At 39.3% G+C, this 20,507-nt stretch overlaps 2 protein-coding genes across 2 annotated transcripts in view; one reads left to right on the top strand and one right to left on the bottom strand.

Moving 5' to 3' along the window:
• Nucleotides 1-20,507, bottom strand: part of OTOGL (otogelin like) — a gene marked incomplete at both ends in the record, with an annotated part of 144,967 nt that overhangs the window by 103,159 nt on the left and 21,301 nt on the right. Inside the window, 9 exons of the mRNA XM_081084691.1 lie at nt 911-1,034; nt 2,155-2,300; nt 2,773-2,819; nt 4,370-4,478; nt 7,443-7,568; nt 7,779-7,885; nt 11,454-11,560; nt 11,920-12,047; nt 17,404-17,609. Of these exons, the coding sequence (XP_080940817.1) occupies nt 911-1,034; nt 2,155-2,300; nt 2,773-2,819; nt 4,370-4,478; nt 7,443-7,568; nt 7,779-7,885; nt 11,454-11,560; nt 11,920-12,047; nt 17,404-17,609 (1,100 nt within the window). The remainder of the gene's footprint in view (nt 1-910; nt 1,035-2,154; nt 2,301-2,772; nt 2,820-4,369; nt 4,479-7,442; nt 7,569-7,778; nt 7,886-11,453; nt 11,561-11,919; nt 12,048-17,403; nt 17,610-20,507) is intronic.
• Nucleotides 18,803-20,215, top strand: LOC308514723 (splicing factor U2AF 65 kDa subunit-like; the record flags this gene model as incomplete). The annotated part of the gene is made up of 1 exon (XM_081084990.1): nt 18,803-20,215. One exon carries the CDS (start codon nt 18,803-18,805, stop codon nt 20,213-20,215), a length of 1,413 nt encoding a protein of 470 aa, XP_080941116.1.

Below are 20,507 nucleotides of genomic sequence, written 5' to 3' on the forward strand. Positions count from 1 at the left end.
AGACCATTTTTTCCTAAATAATTTTTAAAGCAATCTTCTTTTTTCTATCTCTGTTGTTACTGCCTTAAGTCAGTTCTTCTTCATTCTTTGCATGCCCTACGTTAACAACATTCTATCTGTTCTCCATGTTAGTTAGAAATTCTGACATTGTTTTAGTATTCTCTCTGCCCCCCCCCAAAAAAAAAATATATCAGCCTCCTCATTAAAACTGGCTATTTATTTTGGTTGAGCCACATAAGATTGTTATTTTTATTCATAAAAATTGGTAAAATAATGATAATCTCATATTCAATTTTATATCAAGTTCAACTTCTTAGCATGACAATCAGTAGAATGGCCATGTAATTTCTACAAACCGGGACATTTCTGGGCATCTCATCCCCACCTATTTCCCTATTTTCATCTCTGGATATCCTCCATTTAACCTCTTCAGGCTTCAGCAATGCCGCACTGGCTATAGTTCCCCCTAAACATACTGCAGAGTTCCACGTCTCTTTGCTATGCATGGAACACTTTTACCTTCTCTTTCATCCCAGCAATCCTCAGTTTTAAATGCTCAATGAGGCATCACCTCCTTCAGAAAATTTTCCTGACCACACCTGCATACCCCACCCCAAGGCTGGGAGAGTTACACTCATTTAGACCCCCAAAGTCCCTATACATATCTTTGAGTTTATTGTATGTTATATAGGTGGCTGTTTGCTTATATAGCTCCCCTTCCAAACTCTAGGCCACGTAATTCTAGGTAAACACTAGGTCCCATAAACAAGGTGGTATTTACTGTGTCCAATTAAGGATCTGACAACACAGAGACACTCAAATTTTAGGATAGGCAGCCAATGGGAGAAGTCTCCATTTAGGTTGTTTTGTTGTTTTATTGTAAGGAAAGTACTCGGCTAGCATTGCTTACCATTCAGATTGAAGCCTTGGTTAGGACTGGTGAGGATTTGTCCTCCCCGACTAAGGGTCACTTGTTTATCAAAATCATCATCCAGAATTAGAGTTATAGACTGAAGGCAGACCAAGCCAAGATTCTGCATAAAAATCAAATAACCAAATAAAGAGATGAGAGAGATAAAGAGACATGGAAAGAAACAGGAACAATAGAAGAGAAAAATGAGAAAGGGGAGTGAAAGAAGAGAAGGAAGGAAAAAAATGCACATAGATAAGAATTTCTGATATGTAGAAGGCATAGGTAATACTATCTATTAATATTATATATTACTTATATAATAAAGTAATTACTATATAATCCATTTCATGTAGTCCCATTACTAATAAAATATGTCATTGTATAGTATATTAAAATACCATATATACACATATATTTTATATAGAACATTAAATAATGGTTTCAATTTAGTTTCAATAATTATGTTTTTCATAGCTATAGTTAAAGTACCTCTCCAAACTCATATAAGTGAAATATTAGACATAAAAGTCAATAAAGAAAAAACATATAAAGTTATGATTCTATGTAGAAAGCTTATTCAGACTCTAACATATGGCAAAGGAAAAACTCAAACTAGGGGGAAAAGCAAATAAAGTGGTTGAAAATTTTTACTGGAAATAACCATTTTATATTATAGTAATGATTTCTGAAAAATTTTGACTACCTGAGTTAGAGAGAGGAAAGATCCAGGTATCTTTATTTACAAATTATTGATGTGTTTATTTGAAGAAAAAACTTAAAATAAATGTTCCTGTATGCTAAGAAATTTGTCATATTTATTTAGAATGATATGAAACTTGACCAATCTTATAAAAATCATCTCTTTAAAATAGTGGTTTGGAAGTAACCAGAAACTTAAGTCTACTGAGTCATTATGCATGTAATGCTCAAAAAACCTATACATACAAATATTATTTTTAAAAGAAAGAAAATGTCATGAAATATATATTTAATTTAAGACATATTTGTTCTCATACTTTAATATCTCTCAAATCAAGACACATCATGTGGTCAATAGTATAACAGATTATCAACATTTTTTTCTTTCTTTGCAGTACATAGAGAATGATGCATCTCAGCAATCAACGGTGTTTTATTTTTGAAGAAAATAACTATGCCTGCTCATGTTACTATTCTTAACCTGGATATAAAATTGGAGTAAAAAAATGAGCATTACTCTGGTCATTTTGAGATATTCTTACCTGCTCACAGTGAGCTTTCTGTAGGGTAATTGTGAATTTCTCCTTCCCAGTTGCTTTCACAAGGATATATTGACACATTCCAATAAAAGAATAATGTCGACCATCAAAAGTTGTAAAATGAGAATCACCTACAACAGAACATTGAACTACCAAAAAAAAAAAAAGAAAGAAAGAAAGAAAGAAAGAAAGAAAGAAAGAAAGAAAGGAATAGAGAAGGAAAAGGAGGAGAAGAAATTACTTATTCTCTAAAAAGCAGGCCAACTTAAGGTAAATAATCCTGTACCAAAAAAATAGCTAAATGTTTAAAATTAGTTTGACAAACTTACTAAATTATGTTATTCAATTGAATTTAAAGTTTATTAAGTGATAGCTATTTCACATATGTTTTAAGTTTTGTAATATTTTTACTATTTTAATAAGTTTGTACCAAAATTGACTGCTCAAAGCCATCATTTATTCAATTTTCCATTTATCCTCTGACTACCTGGATTTTTAGATGATTACATCTCTCACCATATATGAGATGACATCATAAAAATCAGTGCTATCTTGCTCCTTAATTTAAAAAACAAAAACAAACCTGAGGCATTTAAAAAAAAAAAGTGTTAAAAAGATTACCTGGGCAGTCATGCTCAGTGCAGTTCCAAACGCCACCAACACATACACTAAATAAAATGATAAAATATTAATCTACTGGTATAGAAAAACTGTATTGTTTGCATCAATATATTGATAAATGTACCAAAATGTACAATGTTTATAGGCTCAGAATAATCTGACTTGAAAAGGCTCTCTGCAGAAGTCCAATTAACTGCTAAATTTGTGCTGGCCAGCATCTAAATTATTATTTGTTGCGTGTCATACTTAAAAGTCTCTAAAGGTGATACAAAGTGAATACTAACCAAACAAAGAACCTCTGCTTTGGTCCTTCTCTCATTGCTTAAACTAAAAGAGATCATACACACACAAAAGCATTTGCCTCTATCATTAGAGAAATACACATGATGAGTTCCGACTCATACATCATCTCATGCACTACAAATTAAGAAAATTGGTTCTGAAGATCACCAGACATTGAAGAGAGAAAAGATGTATTTTTATATAAGATAAATTCTAGCTTCTACCATCCAGAAGATATTAGTTTGGGAGGACAGAGCAGTCTTTAAAAGGCAGAAACTCAAATTGGTATTTAAGAAGAGTTAGTTATCCAATTGCATTTCCACTGTATACACTTACACCAAAGGGGAAAGAGCCTGATGATATTTAGATCTTTCTTTTTAGGGCTGCACTGGAGGGAGCAATCCTTGCCTACAATAGTCTTAGCTAATTTAATAAGAAATTCTAAATGTCTCTAATCATGGCCAAAAATGCAATATGGAGTCACTTTTTAAAGTACTCAATAGAGCCTGGTCAGCATGCCTCAGTGGTTGAGCATCAACCTATGAACCAGGAGGTCAATGTTCAATTTCCGGTCAGGGCACCTACGCAGGTTGTCGGCTCGATCCCCAGTGTGGAGTGTGCAGGAGGCAGCCAATCAATGATTCTCTCTCATAATTAATGTTTCTCTCTCTCTCTCTCTCTCTCTCTCTCTCTCTCTCTCTCTCCCTCCCTCCCTCCCTCCCTCCCTCCCTTCCTCTCTGAAATCAATAAAAAAACATATATTTTTTAAAAGTACTCAATAGAGAAGGTCAGGAGAACCATCAATTCTAAGAGTAAAAGTGTGTGCAAATTGCTGAAACTGGTTTGGCTCAATGGATAGAGCATCGGTCTGTGGACTGAAAGGTCCCAGGTTCGATTCCGGCCAAGGGCATGTACCTGGGTTGCGGGCACATCCGGATGTGCAGGAGGCAGCTGATCGATGTTTCTCTCTCATTGATGTTTCTAACTATCTCTCTCCAACCCTCTCTGTAAAAAATCAATAAAATATATATTAAAAAAAAAGTGTGTGCAAATTAGTGATAAAAAATAATACGAAATACAACATAGGTAAAGATTTTATGAAACTGCCAAGGGAAGTGAGAAGAATTGCATTATAAAAGAATGTGCAAATGTTCCCCCACCCTTGTATCAACTTTAAATAAAATGCAAACTGCGTCTTGGAATTTTTGGAAGAAAATTAGTAATAAGTATATTCTTTTAAACATATGTTATACTAGTATAAAGTTGTCACCCAGCCAGGTCCCCAGAAATAATTGGCTGTGCATTGGTCACATACCATTCGGTGCATTCTTGTTCAATTTTGGAACCAACTGAATAAGCTAATCCATGAAAACTACATGGGCAACTTTCCAAGGAGATGCAAGTCCCATTTTCCATGATGAGGCCTATTGAAGAAAAATATATATCAAATTCTCAGAAGAAGTAATAAGCCAGAAGGGAGTGGCAAGAAATATTCAAAGTGATGAATACCAAGAACCTACAACCACGATTACTTTATCCAGCAAAACTATCATTCAGAATTAAAGGTCAGATAAAGAGCTTCACAGATTGCTGGGGTCCAACCCCAGCAGGTCCAGGGATCCCCAAAGGTGTGGACGGAGTCGGCGAAGAAGGAATGACACGGAGACAGCGTTCAGTTGATCAGCAGCCTAGCCAGGATCTCTAGCCAAGTTCTGGTCAGGATCTCTAGCGAAGTTCTGGTCAGGATCTCCAGCGAAGTTCTGGTTAGGATCTCCAGCCAGGTTCTGTGTCCATGTTCTCTTGCTAGGTTCTCCAGCCAGGTTCTCCAGGTTCTCCAGCCAGGTTCAGTCACCAGGTTCTAGTCAGGTTCTCTTGCCATGTTCTATCCAGGTTCTGTAGCCAGGTTCTGTCTCTAGGTTCTTCAACCAAGTTCTGTAGCCAGTTTCTGTCCAGGATCTTTTGCCATGTTCTCTCCAGCGAAGTTCTTCTGTCTCTAGGTTCTGTCTAGGTTCTGTGTCTAGGTTCTGTGTCTAGGTTCTGTGTCTAGGTTCTGTGTCTAGGTTTTGTCCAGGATCTTTTGCCATGTTCTCTCGCTAGGTTCTGTCTCTAGGTTCTGTATCCAGTTTCTGTCCAGGATCTTTTGCCATGTTCTCTCCAGCGAAGTTCTTCTGTCTCTAGGTTCTGTGTAGGTTCTGTGTCTAGGTTCTGTGTCTAGGTTCTGAGTCCTGTTGTCTTGTTACATCTGTATTTATACCAGTTGATTCCAATCCTATCAATCTCTATTCCAAAGGTTAGGGCATTTCTTATCTCCATTCCAGGGAGTAAAGATTATGTAGCTTAAGCATGATTGTTCGTAGTTAAAGTGATTAATTACCCGCCTGACACTTACTTAAGGGGTTTTATTCCCTCCCTAACTTCAGGGGAAAATCCCTACCTGGGGAAACCACCTTTCTCAGAGAGGTGACCTTGGTTAAAACACATAGTGTCAAGAAGGTGACAAACATATTAAGAACAGTATGCCATATATGCCAGGTCCCTTGAAACAGCAAGGATGGACCGGCTCCCGGCAACAGATAAGGAAAAGCTAAAGGAGTTCATCACCACCAAACCAGTATTATATGAAATGCTGAAAGGTATCCTTTAAGAAGAGGAAGAAGAAGAGAAAGGTAAAGATACAAATTATGAACGACAAATATGCATCTATCAACAAGTGAATAAATAATCTGATGAACAGAATAAACTGGTGATTATAATAGAATCAGGGACATAGAAAGGGAATGGACTGACTATTCTTGGGGGGAAGGGGTGTGGGAGATGCGGGAAGAGACTGGACAAAAATCGTGCACCTATGGATGAGGACAGTGGGTGGGGAGTGAGGGCGGAGGGTGGGGCAGGAACTGGGAGGAGGGGAGTTACGGGGGGGGAAAAAAGAGGAACAAATGTAATAATCTGAAAAATAAAGATTTAATTTAAAAAAAGAAGTAATAAATATTTATTCTTTGAATGTAATAATTTAATCAACTTTTATTAAATACTTGCTTACACTAGATAATAAAACAGAAATTTCTTTACTTCCAAGGAGGTTTCAAACAACCTTGCTCTATCTCAATCGGTAGCTACCTTACAAATCTCTACTTCAGTGATTTTCAGTTTTCTCATCCTATGACTTACCATAAAAAACTCAAGGTTCACTATACAGAATAAAGGCAACGAAGAGAGTTTATTCTTGGTTTAATCTCTGTTCATTTGCAAATGAGATACTTACACCCTCATCACATGTATAATAAATAGCCAGACAGTGCTACTCAAAGGGCAAGTACAGTGGGAAAGCATTCATTACTTCTCTCTAATGAGCAAAGATGGTTGAGCCAGAATGTAAATGAACTGTGCTACTAAGCACACTGTTTCATTCTGCTGACCTTTTTTCTGAGTAAGACTTCCTAGATGAAGGAAGCATTGACTTATATATTTGGTGCATTACTTTATATTCTGGTGCAAACTCCTTATCTCATCAGTGAATAGTAAGAATCAGTTGATGCCTGGCACTGATCCAAAGCGCTACCCTGAGTAGCACTAATAGAACAAAGGATTGAGGTCAACAGATCTGGTTCCAAGCAGTCCTCCCTCATATTAACTGTGTGACAGTGCAAAAAACACTTAACATAGCTGGGATTCTTTTTTCTTTAATCTGTAAAAATAAAAGAATTTGAGTGAATTCTCAGTGTTCTTTAAAAAGGTCTATTGAGCCGAACCGGTTTGGCTCGGTGGATAGAGCATCGGCCTGTGGACTGAAGGGTCCCAGGTTGATTCTGGTCAAAGGCATGTACCTTGGTTGCTGGCACATCCCCAGTGGGGGGCATGCAGGAGGCAGCTGATTGATGTCTCTCATCGATGTTTCTGACTCTCTATCCCTCTCCCTTCTTCTCTGTAAAAAATCAATAAAATATTTTTTAAAATAAATAAATAAAAATAAAAAGGTCTATTGGTATTGGAGTCATTCCTAAATTTAAACCCCTCTTGTACGACTTGCTATGTTACTTCTAATTTCAAATGTTAAAGCTGCATCACAACTAAAATCTTGTATTGCCAATTTGTTTTTCTAAAATTGCTCTCATAAATTATTAAATATATATTAAATATTCAAGAGAACAAAAGAATTGCCAGGACTTTAGATTCCAAATTTCCTGGGAAATTTACAAAGCAATAAGCCTTTTTATTAAAGAAAAGCAGACTTTTCTCTTATCACTTCAAGGACCAAATCCTACAAGGGCTGAAAATTGCAACAGCCCTGATGTCCTGGGAGAGAATGTTGCAACTCGATTCTCCACTCACAGGATGCTATTTTCCATGAGTGGAGACATGATTTCTCTCATGAAACACTTACTTACCATCTGGACAGTAACATCCATCAAGACAGTGGAGATTGCTCCCAAGACATTGTTTCTCAAATGTGCAGGTGGTTGGGCAACAACTGATACAATCCCGGTGGACAAAGCTATCATCACATTTATCAGCTGAAATGGGCAAATGGGAATGCTGTAAGTCAACTTTATTCACCTCAAGAAGATTAGTATTTCAAAAAGTTTGCAAGTTTACCAATGTTTCTGCACCAATAACAAATCCTTGCCATTCATCAGTTTTGAGTACTCAGGGAAGTTTTGAATATTAGAATAAGCCTAACATTAACAAAAGTACACAGGGCTTAGGAAAATCAGAAACCATACTGCATGCTGGGAAGTCATCTCTCCAGTCTTGAATGGGGTAGCCAGCGTGGGAACAGGCTCTAGCATACTCAGTGGCTGCTCGACAATAGGTATCATCATCATCAGTTCTGGAAAGTGAGAAGACAGAGCCAGGGTCACACAGGGGATATTGGCAGAGTCCGCATCTATGAGCTCCTGATCCCTAGAAATGTTTAGTGTCTGGTGAATATTCCAACACTAACTGATGTCAGCATGTACATAATATACTATCTATACTAATAAAAGGGTAATATGCTAATTAGACTGGACATCTTCTGGGCGACCTTCCGGACATCCTTCTAGACAAAGCCATGGTGGTGGGGCTGAAGCAGAGGCAGTGAGGGGTGATCAGGCAACCAGGGGAGAGCAGTTAGGGTGATCAGGCCAGCAGGAGAGAGAAGTTAGGGTGATCAGGCCAGCAGGAGAGAGAAGTTAGGTGCATCAGGCTGACAGGAAGATGAAGTTAAGCCAGTGGTCCCCGATTGTGAGAGGGATGTCCGACTGCCAGTCTAGGCCCAATCCCTGCAGGCTGGGCTGACGAACCCCCCTCCCATGAACGAATTTTGTGTACCGTACCGGACCTCTAGTCTATAATAAATGCAGAAAACAAATAAACATGGGATCCCAGCTAAAAACGCCTAGGTAAATTGTCTTCATCAGTCTTAAAATATTTGACCACTTTTCTTTTGATTCAAGGGTGTCCCTATGCTGAAAAAGATTTGTATTTTAATTCTGACATTCCTCCCAGAATCCTTGTATGTATTTTTTGGCTCCCACACAAAGCATCACAGACCTTGTAGAAATTAATAAATCCCATTACAACAGATAAAATTCCATTACAACAAAAGCTCCAAATATGAAAATTATTTCAAAGACACCATGATTTTGATAGTCTACATGGCAGAATAAAACCAATACTAATAACCTGCAGCAGTTTTGAAATATTGAATAAAAAGCATTTAACTAAGATTTTAAATATTTTTCATTCTTTCAAGTTTAAATTCCTAAAGCTAGTTTCTTTTATAATATTGCCAAGAGTAAATAAACTCTAATTATTTTTTATAATCACTGTAGAAACTCCCCCAAACAAATAGAAGAGGTCAGCCAATTCCCAAAGCAGATCCACAAGGTACCTATAAAATGAGCGGGGTTTATAGTAAGATAGTGGCCTTGTTTTCCAACCCAATTCAAACTCAAAATTGAATGGCTAACTATCTTACAAGATAATGACCTTAAGAATGTTGTACTTTGTGAACCTTAGCCTTTTCAGTATCTCTATTGTAGAAGCCACCCATCTCAAATTGCGCTTATCCTGAGCTACTGTAATTGGAGTCATGCAGCTTATCTGGTCCAATTAACTGAGCTTTGAAAGGAAAAAAGGACTGAGCATAAATTCCAGAAACTGAGAAAATATTCTCAACCTCCAGACAAGAATATTCTCTGAAAAGCAGGGTAAGCTGAAATGATTCGATTGCTAGAAAGACATGAAGTTTATGATTTCCCTTAAAATATGTGCATGGTTTCCTACAATTAACAGAGGCTTTGAAAGTTAACAAGATAACTCAATATTGCTTTTCCCACCCGAGGCAACTATTATTAAAATAGCTACCGTTTGTGGTGTCTGCGTTACTCTAGGACCCATGCTAGGCATGCTACCCATGGTACCACACGAAAACTCACGACAATCAGGCAGGAAAGAAATTATTATCTCAATTTACTGAGGAAAAATGAGGGGTTTTGTTCTATTTTGGGATGTAAAGTTTAGTAGGAAAATGAGCATTAAGGAGTAGTTGTCTTTAAATCAATTGACTTTGTTGTGGCAGGTCTACGATCATTTCCTTGCTGGTAAGTTTATCATTCTTAGAAGTAGCAACAGGGCTTCCATTCAAGGACTGGAATTGTATCATTCTTCAAATTTCAACAGAGATGTTATCTCCTCTGTGGAGCACTCTCTGATAAAGACAGCAATCTCTCCTCCACGTCGCAGTGCTTGCCTTCAGAACTTGTGTTGTTGCTGGAGCCCTGTTTCTCTGCCCCCCTAGAATCTGAGTTCCCAGGACAGGGTCTCTGTCTAAATTGTCTCAATTGTCTCTGTTTCTCCAAAGTGTGGCACAATGCTCAGCGCAGACCAGCTGTGTGTTGAATCAAGTTTAATATGCTATCATATTAATTCAGACAGGAAATTAATTTGAGTTCAGCAGATTGATAATGCTGTTCTCATGTGACAGGATCCTCGTGATGCAGTCCTCTACTACATAGCAAATGAAGAGCATCTCCTTTAGGGGAGAGAGAAGGTAGGCGGGTCTGGTCCTAGGTGGCATACTGAGAGGAGTGAAAGGCTAACTGGGCTTTCATTCCACCAAACACCACTGACTTGATTTATAATGCCCTTCTATTGGTAGTCGATGTCTGCTGTGCCCCCAAACCTGGCCTCTCCACCTCAAGCATATCAGACAATTTCAGCCAGGAAAAGATCTTTCTCCATCCTTCTATTTTTATTTACCCTGGAGAAAGTGATTTGGTTTCAAAATCCAAAGCGTAAGTCTACCAAAATATCATGTCAATGTCTCAATGATGAAATTTCAGACGAAGTGAGTGTGGCAGAGACTCTTCGTCCCCAGTTCCCTTTCTTCTCCTCAGTATTAGACCCTCTAAGTTTTTGCTGGGCATATGGGTGCCCAGCCAAAGAGAGCATTTCTCAGCAGCCCTTGCTTTGAGGTGTGGTCATATTTCTAAGCAGATTAATTATAAATAAGGCAGTTTTATACCACCTCACCTTCCCTCTTTTTCCGTACCTTCAATTAACTTAAACCTCTTAACAAGCCACCCAAGATGCCATTTAAGTAGTTTTACTCAACCAAAAATTAGACTGGTCTTTTAAAACAAAGTTCCTATATATCGTTTACATTTCTTAAATTTAAAAAAACATTCAGATTTATTAAAATTTTTTGAGATATTTTTGAAGTCTTACTGAGTTTGTTCCCTAGAAACCACCCAGTCTTGGTGTCCTTAACCTGGGAGAGAATGCGGGAGTCTATGACCTTGGTTGGGAAAAATATTACATGTTTATTTTCACTAATCTCCAAATGAAATTTAGCATTTCCTTCAATTATACATTTAGGAAACATATCACAACGTTCTTAGCAGTATCTTAGACTTTTTCACCAATATATCTCATATGTCATTTTTTCATGTTTAAACTTCTCATGATAATTGTTGCAGCTATCTCAAAATATTATTTACACTCATCACCAGATCAAATTACAGTAGTTATTAGACCTGAAATGCATGTAGAAAAGTCCTGGTATCAAAAAATCATCTCGCTTACTATATTGATAACCCTGTTTCAGTATAGTTTCCATTGTAAACTTATGTTGTGCATTTAAACATTACTTTAAAAAAGAGTATACAGACATTTCTTGATGCCCAACATGGGCATAAAAAATACTTAAGAATTGCTGTATCCTGTTCATGCTGCTTATATAGAACAGACTGTACCTGTTATCCGGTGATCTTTTAAAAGCTGTTAGTATAGTTTATGCTTTACATTTCCCATTATATTCTGTGAATTGGTGAGATGGCTAAGTTATAAAAGTGGTTTTGCTCTTCTTTTGGGATAAACAAAATTTTATTGCAAATACTGATCATTTCACTTACTTGCAAAGATCGTTAACACAGCTGGCAATGTATAAATATGGGTCAATATATTCATGGCAGCTCAAAAAAGGAAACTGCAACAGTATCTGACACTTGAAGAAGATCGCCTGTGCGAAAAAGATGGAGGTCACCAGGATATATTTAATGGTATGCATGTACTCTTGTTTTTCCCTACTGATCTAATTGCAAGATTCTGTTCTTACTAGGAAACAGAAGGTAATTTCTGCTTGTAAATGTTAACCAATATTTTATAATTACATGTTGTTGTAATGAGTGCTACTTTTACAAAACATCACATTCATTATTTCTGAAATAATTGTAAAGTTATTTCTATTGCAGTTACATTTCCTAAATTTAATAGTGTTTCAGAATGTAGTGTTTGCATTAAAAATGCTTAATGTTAAATATACAAATACAATATATGGTTGTTAATTCAACATGCCCATAGTTTTCACACCAAATTTACCTCAAATGCTGGCATTCCACTGGAACATGGATTTGGAAAATCTGAGGGTGTGGGTACGCATTTGATGTCATCTGGAGTTTGCACCAACCAACTATTTGCAAACATAGCAATGTCTTCTGTATAGTCCTCTGTTTCACACAAACACACACACAAATATGTGTAATAGGGTCACTTTCCACAAGCACACAGTTCATTAACATGAACTCCTGGTCAAAAAGTTAAATTCAATAACTTTATAATTACCAGTGGTATGAGACTATACAGGGGTTGGAAAAAGCAGGTTTACAGTTGTCCTGATGGAAAACAATACAATAATTAATAAATAATAATTCAAGAACAAACTCTGTGTTTAGCATACTCACAACTGTAAACCTCCTTTTGCTGACCCTGTAACATCCCTTTAGCATGATAAAAATAAATTGAACAAAGTGTTAATACTAAATAAAAATTAATGTCATTGGAGGGGAAAATCTTCACTGAGAGTGAGTGACACAATATGCACGTCAGTAAAGCACTAATTAGCCTCTAGATTGTGCTACAGAGAGGAGGAAATATGCATAAAACTAAGAAGCGTAAGTAAAAGTTTGGTTTGAAAATCTTCAGAAAGCCCTCATAGTTAACATCAGTCAGAAACTTACTAAAATTGTAGTTCCATTTTGGAGACAAACAACAATAAAAAAAATTGCGTTGGGCCCTTGACACTTCAGAGGACATACATAGAGTAAAAGACTGAAAAAAACTCCTGGTGAACAGAAGAATAAGGAGTGAAGTAATTTCAGTGGAATGTGGTAAGTGTTTCTAAACGTGTTCAGGACAGATTGTTAAGAATCCTGACACTATCTCAGCATTTCAGAGGCAAGATTCCGGCGCTAATGTGTACACAGCAACAGACAGCGGGCGGTGAGCACTCCGGCCTCTCCGCTCCAGATCAAGTTTAAATTGCCTCAGCACCTGGTCTGAGAACAAGTTTGACAATTAATGAAAATCAATCCTGCCCCACATTCAGACGAAGGCTGAAGCTCAAATCTCAAGGACCTAGCAGAACCGAACAAGATGACATCTCGAAGTTCCATCTAAGACAATTACCCTTAGATTTGAGCTTTGGGTTCTCTGCCATGTAAATTTACACAGCCACATGCCTACCTTTGAAGAATAGCTACCACATCAGTAGGTTCAAAACTCTCAAGCCAAATGTTTGACAACTCTCTCTCTCTGTATCTTCAAGATAGGAAGGTGATGTCCATGTCCTACTATCAGTTGTTGGGAAGATTGTGGGAGTTCACCTATAAAAATGCTTCTCTTTCTGACTATAAAATTCCAAACTGTACTTTGACCTCGAAGATTTTTTTGCCCCTTTATGCCTTCAACTCCCAACCTCCTCCACTTACCTCACCCCACCCTGGCCCAGCCCCTCCGATACCTTCTCCTATTCTTGCTCAACCTACTCCAGTCTTCACTCAAACTCATCCCCAACTGCCTCTTGCACTTGCCTTGCTCTTGTTCCTCCTCCTTCAGAATCACTCTTACCCCTGCTCTCTCCCTTATTTGGTCTTGGAGCCATTTTTACTACATTGTGTTAATAAGAGAGTCACAAAGGTTGGTTATATGAGATACTATTTAATATGACCTCCTCAGGAGCATTCTCTGTCACATGACCTGAACTACCACCAAACACATACTGTTTTATGACTCTTAACCTCCTTTCTTTCCTCATCTTTTTTTTCATGGCTGCTATTTTTCACAAAAATTATATTTTAATTTTTCTCTTTATGTATCTTACCTGTCACTGTAATACCTACTATGGGAAGGGAGAGAGCTTCCCTACCTGTCCTTCTGCTGTATCTCTAGGTTAGTGACTGGTATGTAGTAGGTGCTCAAACACATTTGCTAAATAAGTGAATGAATAAATACAAGGGAGTTTGTAATATTTATTTAAAAGATTATTAGAATCCTAGAGCTTTCCAGGTTGGCCCACTTCATTACTCTGACAGTGATGGAAATGTTACACATTGAACTGAGCATGGGCCTGGTCTAACACACTGACTTTACAAAAGGAAAAACAAATGTACTCTTAAAGAAAATTTATGGTCACATTTCATTTTAAAACATCTTTTTTAAAAGTCTAAAGAACTAAAAACATTTCCTAAAGCCTCACCTATTTTAATATTTATGTATAAGTTTTAATGTAACTAAATAACCAGGGAAATTCCTTAAAGTTCACTTTAATTCCAGCTTTTCAAACACATATTTACCTATTTTTACTACATTATGTTAATAAATGAGTCACAAGAGTTGGTTATTATGAGTTGGTTATATAGGTGGTCTTAGAGCCTGCATAACTAAAATTTAAATGTTTTATATAGTAGGTGTTACAAATAGAATAATATTGTCCATATTGTGACATTTCTAAGAATGCAAGTGAGGCATATTAATTATGTTGAAAAAGTGAAGGGTAAACCAGGGTCTCTATGTTAATGTGTAGCTAGCTACAGACATGAATTATGGAGCAGAAGCTCAACTAGCAACAAATTAAAATCTTTCTATATTCACAGAAATTTGGAAAAGCCTCATTTCTTTGTGAAGTCATTCCTGAAGAATAAGTAGGAATGCAGAAAGAAATACAATTTTAATCATTTTAATAAATTGTGCATTCAATGGCATTCAGTTAAACTCACTGATTCTAAAGAGTTCTCTAATCAGCAAAGTACAACTGACTTTCAAAGTACAGGCTGAGTTATTTTAGCTTTAGGATCTTAAAGGTAACACAGCTCATCTGTAGAAAATTTCTTGCATTACTAGCACATGGAAGAAAAGAGGAGGTCGGGTTCTTGTCACATCCCTATAAATTATTGTAAGTTAGTTTCTTAATTACTCTGCTTTATACTGTGCACCAATAAAACTGTGAAAAAGCTGAACTCTCTTTAGGCTCTTCCCACATATTCTCTGGGGTCTTTCTGGCCTACTGCCAGGCCTCCGCAGTTCAGTCCAATTGCCTCCTGCCAGCCTTCTTCCACTTATAATCTGTTAACACCCCTTCGCTGCCCAGTTATCTCCCTGTGAGCAACCACTTTATATTCCAGGTTATCAAAGTCTGTCTGACTTTTAACTCAAATCCTAATAAGAACACATGCTGTTTTCTGTCCAGACTTCCATACAACGTTCCCCAGATTACCTAGGACAGTGGTTCTCATCCTTCTGGCCCTTTAAATACAGTTCCTCATGTTGTGACCCAACCATAAAGTTATTTTTGTTGCTACTTCATAACTGTAATGTTGCTACTGTTATGAATCGTAATGTAAATATCTGATATGCAGGCTGGTCTTAGGCGACCCCTGTGAAAGGGTCGTTCTACCGCCAAAGGGGTCGCGACCCACAGGTTGAGAACCGCTGGCCTAGGAGCACCACTGCAGCAGTCTTTTCTAACTCTAATACAGAGAACTGAACTGAGTGTTATTATTTTGTGTGTGACGCTTTCATATAGAAGAAAAAGAAGTTAATAATCACCATTTGATTGATTCTGCTTGAGTCTAAATCCCTACCCTCAAGATTCACTCTAAATCTCCAATTAGATGCAAAACACCATTTCATGGGGATCTCAATGCTGTAGGTTTACTTGTATTGTGCTCACAGAATTTGAACATTTTCAGTTACATTTTCTCATTTCATCCTCACAGGCTGGAAGGCCTCAGGGTCATTATTATTATCTCCATTGTACATATGAGGAAATTGGCTCCTGGAAGCCCTGCTCTTTCACCAGCCACTTGTGAACTAATCCTGATGATGCATTATGCATCTTGGGTAAATGTGTGCATTTAACAAGGTCCTCTTAAATGTCTTTAATGGAACATTTTTACTTCAGCTTCATTATAGGTTTATTAAGACCATGTGGAAGCAGTTATAAATTAGTTAAAGTGTATTGAGCATTAACTATGTGCTACATGCTATACTAAATGTTTTGCATGGGTTGCCTCTTTTAATCCTTGCAACTCTATGAAGTATATACTATCACTATATCATTAAACTTAGAAAATTTAATAAATGGCAAAGCAGGATTTGAATCTCACAGTCTGAGTCCAGAACACAGACTCTAAGTGGGATTTTCACTGTGCCTTAAAACACGACATGTGGGCAACACTTCTCTATTAATTTTATAATATTAAACAAGTATTGTAGCCCAGCCAGTGTTGCTCATTTGAGCATCAACCCATGCAACAGGAGGTCACAGATTTGATTCCCAGTCAGGACACATGCCTGGGTTGTGGGCTCAATCCCCAGTAGGGGACATGCAGGAGGCAGCCAATTAATGTTGATGTTTCTCTCTCATCGATATTTCTCTCTCTCCCTTCCTCTCTCTCTAAAATTGATAAAAACATATTTTTTAAAAGTATTATATAGTACTTTACAGATTTAAAGTCCATTTCTCACACATTTACCTAAGCATAGGGTTGGGAGATTTTCAGATCTGTAATCCAACCCTGACAGCAGCATTTTACAAGCTGGGTTACATTGGGCAGACCACCTTGTGTCATTAAAAAATTAAGGAAATACCACCCATCTTACAGAATCTTGTAAGGGTTGAGAATAATATAGTTATGTGCTTATATTAACTATTATTGTAAATAATATCAAGATATGTTCTTATTATTCCTGATAACTATTAAGGTTCAGACTTACCATATTCCTATTTTTCAGCTGAATAAACAGCATCAGAGAGATTAAATGAGTTGCCCCAAACAACAAAGCTTTTAAGACTAGAAACAAGATTCACAACCATGTCTACTGGTACTAAGAACAGTACTCTTTTTTTATTATACCTCTCCATGTGGACCTAAATCATGATTGTGTCCTGTGACTCTCTTATTCCATTGCCAGTACACACTAGTAACCAAAGTATAAGAGAACACATTTTTAATAGTTTACAGAGATTAGTTTCATGACTTTGAATAGATAGATAAATGATGAAAGAGACACCATTATTCATAAAAAAACAGTTTCAAGTTATTCAACTTTTACAATATTGTTCACATTTAAATATTTTTGCGAAACTATTATTTGGCAGTCATTTGTTTTATTCCTATCAAGACTGGATGCAAAATAGCTTTTGTCCAAAAGTGAGTACTTTTTCTCCAATGGATTTGAATCACTAAAATGTAAGTCCCAAAAAGGACGGAGTCTTTGTTTTATTCACTGATGCATTCCAAGCTCTTACAACAGTGCCTGACAAGAAGTACATGCTCAATTATTTGTTACATGAGTAAGTCCTGTATCTTAATTTTGCAAATATAAAATAAATAATGGTTTTCAAGCATGACACAAATATTTTTTTTTCCATTCAAACTGCACTTAACATTTCTAAAACAGACAAGTTATAGCTACTAATTTTACCCAACCTAGGACAAGTTGTACCCTTCTGGGTAAAAACAGCTTGACTGGTGAAGGAGAAAGACCTCAGAAGTATCCGCACATTTATTGTGCTCCCCTTACCTTGTTGAATGATGAAATCATCAGATTGAATGCCATTGTAGTTTCCACATAGGCCACAGGATTTCCCTTTAAGCTCCTCAGATATTTTGAGGTAAATTCCAGATATTCCATCCCAAGCCAATGAAAAACCAAAGGTTGTTTTCACCAGAATGTAGTCAGCTAGTTTCTCAACAGAAACCTGTCCAATTGTCTGAGGCAATGTTAAACTTGAAAAATGGAACAAAGGCAATTTAATTATAATGAAGAATCAGTTATAGATCATGCTTTTCATAGTAACAGACACTTAAGTAAAACATAGTTATTATTCAAAATTATTGAATAAACTATGCAGTTAGATTTACCAAGCAACCATCCTGCAGAAAATCTTGTGTTTTGAAAAATTCAATATTGAAATAAAAAGACAACAAAAGTTATATCCGTTTCTCCATGATGATTTAGATTTTATACTTATAATTGGATGATTCTTTCAACCAACAAAAACACACTTCTGCTAAATATCACTGATTTTTATAATCTGGAAAATAACTATGTCTACTTTGAATAATGAGCTTAATGTATTTTTTATCTAGATTGTTAAAGATTTTTTAAAAAGTGTTGCTCAAAATTTTGAAGTACAAACATGTCGGGAGCAGATATAGGGTTAAGCCTCAGACTGACCTGTTGGCAAAGTCACAAACAAGTCTTCCTCCGAGTCTTAAACAACCTAATCCGAGAGGTGGCTGCTGATTTACACATGCTATCATTTAAGAAATAAAAATGGGGGAATTTGCCGGAAGCCGGTCCACCCTTGCTGCTTGACACAGGGAAGAAACATCTGCACAGTTTATGTTTCAAGGGACCTGGCATATATGGCATACTGTTCTTAATATGTTTGCTCCCCTTCTTAGCGCTATGTGTTTTAACCAAGGTCACCTCTCTGAGAAAGGTTGTTTAGGACTAAGGAAGGGAATAGATCAGTAAATCCCCTTAACTAAAGTGCCAGGCGGGTAGTTAATCACCTTAACTACGAACAATCATGCTTAAACTACATAATCTTTATTTAGGAGAATCTCTTTCAGTTACGTCCTTGTAGCTTAATAGAACAATAGAGTAACCTTGGAATGGAGATAAGAAACGCCCTAACTTTTGGATTATAATAAATAGGATTTAAATCAACTGGTATAAGTATAGATGTAGCACGAGAATAAAGACAGAACTTGTCTGGGGATCCTGGCGAGAAAACCCAGCAAGAGAATCTCCCTATGCTGATCAACTGACCGCTGTCACCATGTCCTTCATTCTTCGCTGGCTCCCTTCACACCTTTGGGAACCCCTGGACCTGCCTGGAGCGAGCGGGTAGAGAGGGCAGGCAGCAAGGCGAGGTGAGCGCTGCACAGGGCCCTTAAGCGGCCGTCTCAGCATGTCGGACCTCCAGGAGTTCCAGCGGCAGCTCATCGAGAATAAGCAAGAGCGAGACAAGGAGAACCGGCACCGCAAGCGCAGCCGCAGCCGCTCACGCAGCCGGGACCGCAAGAGCCGCAGCCGGAGCCGCGACAGGCGCAACCCGGACCAGCGGAGCGCATCCCGGGACCGGCGGCGAAGCAAACCTTTGGCCAGAGGCGCTAAAGAGGAGCGGGGTCGATTGATTCGCTCCCCCCGCCATGAGAAGAAGATGAAGGTCCGCAAATACTGGGACGTGCCGCCGCCCGGCTTTGAGCACGTCACCCCCGTGCAGAACAAGGCCATGCAAGCTGCGGGTCAGATTCCAGCCACCGCCCTCCTCCCCACCGCCACCCCGGACGGGCTGGCTGTGACCCCGACGCCCGTGCCTGGGGTGGGGAGCCAGATGACCAGGCAGGCCCGGCGCCTCTACGTGGGCAACATCCCCTTCGGCCTCACCGAGGAGGCCATGGTGGACTTCTTCAACGCCCAGATGCGCCTGGGCGGGCTGACGCGGGCCCCGGGCCACCCCGTCCTGGCCGTGCAGATCAACCAGGACAAGGGCTTTGCCTTCTTGGAGTTCCGCTCCGTGGACGAGACCACCCAGGCCATGGCCTTGGACGGCATCATCTTCCAGGGCCAGTCGCTGAAGATCCGCCGGCCCCACGACTACCAGCCCCTGCCCGGCCTGTCGGAGAGCCCCTCGGTCTCCCTGCCCGGCGTGGTGTCCACCGTGGTCCCGGACTCTGCCCACAAGCTGTTCGTCGGGGGCTTGCCCAACTACCTGAACGAGGACCAGGTGAAAGAGCTGCTCACATCGTTCGGGCCTCTCAAGGCCTTCCACCTGGTCAAGGACGGCGCCACCGGGCTCTCCAAGGGCTGCGCCTTCTGTGAGTACGTGGACATCCGCGCCACGGATCAGGCCACGGCGGGGCTGAACGGGATGCAGCTGGGGGACAGGACGCTGCAGGTGCAGAGGGCGAGTGTGGGGGCCAAGAATGCCACGCCGAGCGCCGTCCTCCAGGCCCCCGTGACCCTGCAAGTGCCGGGCCTGCTGAGCTCCCAGGCGCAGATGGGCGGCCAGCCCACGGCGGTCCTGTGCCTCCTGAACACGGTGCTGCCCGAGGAGCTGCTGGACGACGAGGAGTACGAGGAGATCGTGGAGGACGTGCGGGACGAGTGCAGCAAGCACGGGCAGGCCAAGTCCATCGAGATCCCCCGGCCCGTGGACGGCGTCGAGGCGCCCGGCTGCGGAAAGGTCTTCGTCGAGTTCGCCTCTGTGTGTGACTGCCAGAAAGCCATGCAGGGCCTGACAGGTCGCAAGTTCGCCAACAGAGTGGTTGTCACAAAATACTGTGACCCCGACTCTTACCACCGCCGGGACTTCGGGTAGAGGCGGTGGGGGTGGGTGGGGCCGGGCTGGCTGGGGGCCACTCCCCTCCGAAGGACAGCAATTAAGGGTGGGGGTGGGGGCGGGGTGTACAGGCTATATTCATATTTTTTTTCTATTTACATGTATTTTATTTTTTTTTGTAATTAATTTTTTTATTGCTTAAATTGTTACCAAGAGTATTACATATGTCTCCTTTTTCCCTCCCCTTGACAATCCCCTGGCCTCCCCTACCCCCAGTGTCTTGTGTCCATCGGTTATGCTTATATGCATGCATACAAGTCCTTCAGTTGAT

Source organism: Myotis nattereri, assembly GCF_964212035.1.
Source record: "Myotis nattereri genome assembly, chromosome: 2".
In the NCBI taxonomy this organism is placed as follows: domain Eukaryota; kingdom Metazoa; phylum Chordata; class Mammalia; order Chiroptera; family Vespertilionidae; genus Myotis; species Myotis nattereri.